This window comes from Nicotiana sylvestris, chromosome 6 (assembly GCF_000393655.2).
Source record: "Nicotiana sylvestris chromosome 6, ASM39365v2, whole genome shotgun sequence".
NCBI classification, from domain to species: Eukaryota; Viridiplantae; Streptophyta; class Magnoliopsida; order Solanales; family Solanaceae; genus Nicotiana; species Nicotiana sylvestris.
The window spans coordinates 34,906,115-34,913,170 of record NC_091062.1 but is presented as its reverse complement, the minus strand read 5'-3'; the positions used below and the strand labels follow the sequence as shown (position 1 = coordinate 34,913,170).

General features: G+C 40.1%; 1 protein-coding gene across 1 annotated transcript; it reads left to right on the top strand.

Annotated features, from left to right (window-relative positions):
* Positions 1-1,899: 1,899 nt before the first annotated feature.
* LOC104214288 (uncharacterized) lies at positions 1,900-3,757 on the top strand. The gene is made up of 2 exons (XM_070148278.1): positions 1,900-1,987; positions 3,333-3,757. Exons 1-2 carry the CDS (start codon positions 1,900-1,902, stop codon positions 3,755-3,757), a joined length of 513 nt encoding a protein of 170 aa, XP_070004379.1.
* The last annotated feature ends 3,299 nt before the right edge of the window (positions 3,758-7,056 follow it).

Below are 7,056 nucleotides of genomic sequence, written 5' to 3'. Positions count from 1 at the left end.
GAACAACCTAGCAACAGTACCAACCCAGGAAAAGAGTTTGCAAACCAGTAGAGCAGTAATCCCAAAAACAAAAGCTTCAAGCTTTGATGAAACAACAATTAATTCTGATTTCAAACAATGAAAGAAAGCAGAATATTTTTTTAGTTTTTTTTTATTTGAAAGTTTAAATATTTTTTCGGAATTTTCTCTCTCTTAAATGTTCAGCCCTTTTTTTTCTCTCTCTTATTTTCAGATTCGTTTCTCTCTCGTTCTTATTCTCTGTCTGTGTATTTTCTTGTCTGTCTTTTGTTCAAGACTTCCTATATATAATCTCAACCCTTTAATCAATTAAAATCAATCCATTTTCTCTACCAAACCCATTATCTTCCCACTTATCCCCATTACATTAAATAAATATATCACACCACCCCATTATTTTTTGTCCCCCATGCCTAACATAAATAAATACAAGATTCCTCCCCACTAAATTTTGTCTTGTCCCCCCTTTATATTAAACAACTATATCACAACCCACCCCATTACATTTTGTCCCCCATGCTTCATATAAACAAATACAAAATGTACAATTCCTAAACTACCCCTCCGACTTTGTTGCAATTACAAATCTACCCCCGAATGCAATACAATTTACCAAATTACCCCCATCAGCTCTAAACACTCAATTAATCATAACTTGACCAAAATATAGTCAAGATGACAAATTTCTCAACAATCTTCAACAACAAATCACATGAACACGATGAACAACACAACTCAAAATTAATGGAATGAATTAACCATATCGGGAACCAATCCTGGTTAATTTAGACCATGAATGTATGAGCAAGGATACAACAATACAAACAACAAAATACATGATTCAAATTAAATCAAAAACCAAAACAAACATAAACTCACATTAAATCACTGGATTAAACATGAACTTCAAACAAAGATGAACATGAACTAAATCTATTTTTCAAACAACAAACATGACGGATTCAAACGATTCAAACAACATTAATATTTTCTGGAAAATACATAACAACATGAAACAAATTGAAGAAATAATTAATTAAATTTCAATTTGAATCTAACAAACATTAAACTAACAAATATTCACTTAAACAACAATACAAACATGAAATAAACATGAAAAATAACTAATTAACTTCCATTTGAAATCTGAAAATTAATTCAACAAAAATACATGAACATGAACAAAATCAAAAATCAAATATCTAACCATAGACATGAACAAAACAAACATTTGCCGATTTTAGATTCGAAAATATCAAAACAAAATACGGACAAAATAAAACTCAAAAATTACTAACCGGAGATGAACAACGACGTATTCGATTGTATGGACTGTTTCGACAAACCTCGAATGGGAATAAATCTGTCCGGACTCAAAGACGAACTCAACGACGAACTTACCTTCCTTGTAAACTTGACGAACTCAAAACTACGCTCGACGACCTCGACTAAAACTCGACCAAACGAAAAGGTGGCAGCAGCTCGTCTGAAGATACAGCAGCTGGAACGAAGGAGAAGAAATAACCATTGACGAAGAAGCTGGGGTGCGTTCAGTTGTTTGAGCTTGAAGTTGTTCGGTGCAACAAACGGGGAGGAAGTCGACATAGAAACAATGTTCGACGCAACAATGGTGGAGAAGAAGATGAAGGTGAGGTCGAGGAAGAAGAAGGAGCAGCAGCACCAACTGAAGAAACCATGGTCGTCGAGTTCGAAACGGAAGTAGCAGCAACTGGAGCAGAAACAGTGACGAGCTCCGATGAAGCTGGAACGAGGTCGGGGGCAGCTGGGTCTGTTTGGACGTGACTGGGTTTGGACAACGCAACAGCGGTTGCTGCTGCTTAACGTGGAAGGAGGGATCATTTGGGCAAGGTGGTGACGACGATGTCGAACCAGCCGTGGTCGTCGAAGGAGAAGAACGCAGCAACAGCTGCTCGAGCTCCGACGAGGGGGGTGACGACGAGGCTGGACTGTTGGTTCGTGAGGTGGAAGGGAAATAACGAGGGCAGCCATGGATGGGGTCTTTGAGCTTTTGGAGAAGAAGGAGCAAAAAATGGGGGCGGATGGTTTAGGTCCTTTTTAGGGTTTTTGTTCATTTTTTCTTTTTGTTTTGTGTTGTTTGTAAGATAATATGGGTGTTGGGTTATGGACTGGGTCGACCCAATTCGAAATGGACTGGGTCGTAGGGAAGATTGGGCCATTTTTTGGGCCTGTGGCTTGAAATCGAAGAAGAGGCTCAATTCTGACTTTCCTTATATTTTTGCTCTCTTTTCTTCTTTTATTTTTCTAAAACTAAATTATAAAAAATACTTAAACTATTATTAAGAACTAAATTAAGTTATAAAAGCGCAAATTAACTCCCAATAACAATTAACGCACAATTAAGTAATAATTAAGCATAAAATTGTATATTTGGACATTAAATGCTAAAAATGCAAACGATGCCTATTTTTGTAATTTTTATTTTTTTGTAAAACAAATTTAATTACTAACAATTGTAGAATTAAATCCTACATGCAAAATGCGACATATTTTTGTATTTTTATTAATTTAACAAATAAACATGCACAGACAAATACAAATAATTATTCAAAATATCACAAAATATCACAAAATTGCACACCAAAGAAAAATCATTTTATTTTTGGATTTTTTGGGAGTAATTCTCATATTGGGCAAAAATCACGTGCTTACAGTCCCCGCCTCAACCGAGAAAGGCATCAACCCTACGTCAGAACAGCCATCCCACCGTCTTCTTGACATGCGGAAGGGCCGTCTAGGCCACATACAAGGACTTAACGAAATAAAAAAGGTATGTTTCCACTCTTATCTGCTCACAATTTGTGTTTCCCCTTCAGAAATAGTGTACACACTAGAAAATCTTGGCACAAAGGTGAAGTGGCCACAAAAAATGAAGTCCGACCCAAATACCCGAAAGTCGAACGTCCTCTGTGAATTTCACCAGGAGTGGGGTCACAAAACCGAGGACTACATAGCCCTACGGCAAGATGTAGTAAACATGCTAAACCAAGGGCACCTGAGGGAGTTGATGAACGACCGTGGACGAGTCAACTTAGGTCCCGGACATGAACAACACCATGGCCCTCTAAAGCCACCCTCCCCCGTCCACACCATCCAAATGATCATCAGCGGAGGTGATGAACCACGTGAAGTTCACCACCACACACAAACTAAAGCAATCGATCACCCACGAACGTATGACGACCTCAGAGATAGTATCATCTTCGATAAGTCAGATACCGACGGTTTGACTTTCCCTTATTTCAATGCTCTTGTTATTACTTTACGTATTTCAGATACTGATGTGAAAAGAATATTGATTGACAACGGAAGTGGCGCTTGTATTATCCACCATCGAGTTCTCATACAAATGAGACTCGAAGACAAGATAGTACCACGTTGCATAATACTAACAGGTTTTAACAATGTAGTTAAGCGAACCTCAGGGGAGATAATGCTACTCGTTCTGGCTGGGGGAGTCATCCTAGAAACAACGTTCCATGTCATGAACCAGGACACAGCTTACAATGCCATCATAGGGAGGCCATGGATACATGCCATGAGAGCCATCCGGTCAAGCTTGTATCAAGTAATCCAGTTCCCTACTCCATGGGGGATATTTAGCATCCTAGGCGAACAACGCACTGCCCAAGAATGTTATCGAATCGCTCAGGATTGCATGTACACTCAACAGCTAAAGGGAACAGACTCAGAAGCGTAGCAATTACCAAAGTCGGGGACCAGACTCGATGCACAAACATATGTCATCAGGGACCCCGACATCATGGAAGCCGTAGGATCAAAGGTAGAAGACCTCGATCCCGTACAATTGGGCAGCAGCGACAACAGAAAAAAGGCTTACATCGGGTATAAACTCTCAAAACTAGGTAAATTTCATAAATTCTTAATTGGCAATGCCGATTTATCCACCTTCTCCATGCAGATATGCCAGGTATCCCGAAAGACATTGCCACACACAAATTGAACGTCGACCCACTTTACCCCCCCACCCCAGTGCGGCAAAAAAAAATTCAATGTCGTAATCAACGAGGCCGTTAGTGATGAGGTGGACAAGTTACTTACTAATGATTCCATCCGGGAATCAAAATACCCCCAATGGGTCGCCAATGTGGCCATGGCAAAAAAGAAAAACGTGGTGGTGGATGTGTGTGGGTATCACAGACCTAAATAAGGCCTGCCCAAAAGACTCATTTTCATTGACTCACATCGATAAGCTCATCGACGCAACAACGGGGCATGAATTGTTAAGCTTCTTGGACGCCTACTCAGGTTACAACCAAATCCTCATTGAGGAGGAGGACTAGGAAAATACTACTTTCATCACCCATCAGGGAACGTACTGTTACAGAGTCATGCCATTCAGGTTAAAGAATGCAGGGGCAACGTATCAAAGGTTGGTCACCAAGATGTTCAAGGATCAACTTGGCAAAACAATGGAAGTTTATATCGACGACATGTTGGTCAAATTAAAAGGAAAGAAGACCACATCGACCACTTGAAAGAGGCCTTCAGTATATTAAGGCAGTACAACATGAAATTGAACCCCGAAAAATGTGCCTTCGGCATAACCTCGGGCAAATTCCTCGGCTTCTTGGTGTCACAAAAAGGCATCAAAGTCAACCCTGATCAAATCAAAGCCATTGAAGGGATACTTGAAGTATTAACCAGCAAGAAACATGTGTAAAAACTAATTGGCCGCATAGCCGCCCTGTCAAGGTTCATCTCACGGTCATCCGACAGGTGCCAAAAATTCTTCAACGTGCTGAAAAAAGACAATGGACTCCAGTGGAATTCAGAATGCTTTGATGTCTTAAGAGAACTAAAGGCATACTTGTCTTCACCCCACTACTTGCCAAAGCAGAACCTGGCGAATGCCTTCTAATATACTTGACCGTCTTAGAGGTTGCGGTAAGCGTAGTGTTAGTCCGTGAAAACAAAGGTACACAATCTCCAATTTATTACATTAGCAAAACCCTGGTCGACGCCAAAATGAGGTAAAACCACCTGGCTTTGGCATTGGTTATAGCTTCACGAAATCTTAGACCCTATTTTCAATGTCATCCCATATCAGTGGTAATGACATTCCCCCTACGAAGCATCCTACATAAACCCGAATTGTCGGGAAGATTGGCCAAGTGGGCCATAGAATTGGGCGAGCACGATATAACATATCAGTCGTGAACAGTGATAAATTGCAGGTACTCACCGACTTCTTCACCGATTTCAGTGCCAAAATAATGCCCGAGGTTGAGCAGGACACTTCTCGTACCCCTCTCGGGCTACCCGACCTATGGGTCCTATACACTGATGGCTCATCCAACGCGTCAGGATCTAGACTGGGACTTGTACTCGAGGTCCCAACAGGCGAAGCTATCCGCCAATCCATATGGTACCCTGATATGACTAACAATGAGGCTGAGTATGAGGCCATAATTGCAGAACTAAAGCTAGCTCTCAAATATGGAGCACGATGAGTCATCCTCGGATGCGAATCCCAACTAGTTGTCAACCAAGTCATAGGGGCTTTCCAAATCAAATAGCAGAGGCTACAAAACTACGAGGCAGAACTTCATAAACTGTTGCCAAAATTCAATGAATGTCGACTCGACCAGATACCTCGAGCACAAAACATCGAGGCAGACAGGCTTGCCAAATTAGTAGCGGCTACCAAAAATATTACAAAAGAAAACGTGGTCACCCCCCTCCACTCGTCAATAGACCAACTTGAGGTACACTCTGTAAATTTGACTTGGGACTGGCGCAATCGTATTATAACATACTTACTGGAGGGAGTACTCCCATCGGACAAAACGGAAGCCAAAAAGCTTCGAATGTGTCACAACCCAAACTGATGGGCTGCGACGGGCACCCGGTACCTTACTCAATCGAGTACCAATATAACATATTTTTCATGTCATACTATCGTAGATAACTGAGTCGGAAGGCTGTTGTGAGATAAGTAGAATACAATATGTGATTCCAACTTATATATATGACATACGGGCCTATAAGGCCAAAACAACCACTCGTACACTAAACATAGGCCGACAAGGCCATACAATCTTTTACGTACATGACATTTGTCTATAAGCCTCTAAGAATACATAATTTTCATAAAGGTTGGGATAGAATCCTGCCATACCAAACAATACACATCTAAATTATACTAACCAAACAAGCAACTCCGAAGCAAATAGAGCTCACCAACATCTTCCGCTAAGCTGATAGCCTACTTGGAGGGCTCTCGAATTGTCTATCGGGACCTGCGATTATTAAACGCAGCGTCCTCAGGCAAAAGGAACGTCAGTACAAATAATGTACCGAGTATGTAAGGAATGAAAATCAGTAAATAATAGACATGAGAAAAACATGGAGTAAAATACTTGACATATACTTTTGCATAGCTATGTGAATCATTTCATTTTTATAATGTCATGCATATGCATATAAAAGTCATACCATGCATGGGTATATGCATTCATAATATCATCAAGCATCTGAGGGCATCCCATCATATTATCTCAGCCACTGCGGGCAATTCATCAACGTATACCAACTAATCAGGTGGTGGTGTGTATATAACGCCGTAACCTTTTTCCATATCCCATATACATATAATATACATATATACGCGTATATAACGTCATTTGTTTATGGGTCAATGTACATGAATGCAATGCATGAGAAGTACGCCAATAAAATCTTTCGGAGTGTCATAAGATCATTTTGCCTTTAAATAATACCTTACAGTAAACTTTATCATTTATGTATTTTCTAAGACCCATGAGCAGATGAGAGGATATAATGACACATGGGGAATCAAGAACATAAGTATCTCTAATATTTCTATGAATAGAGTCATTTATGGAAATTGTGCATTTGCTTGTTTTGTTCATATCGTATGGATCATGCTAAAAAGAAAGAAGGGATAGCCTTAACATACCTGAGTCGATTCTCTTCACAATTCCTCTAACACATGTTAATTTTGACAAACACGTA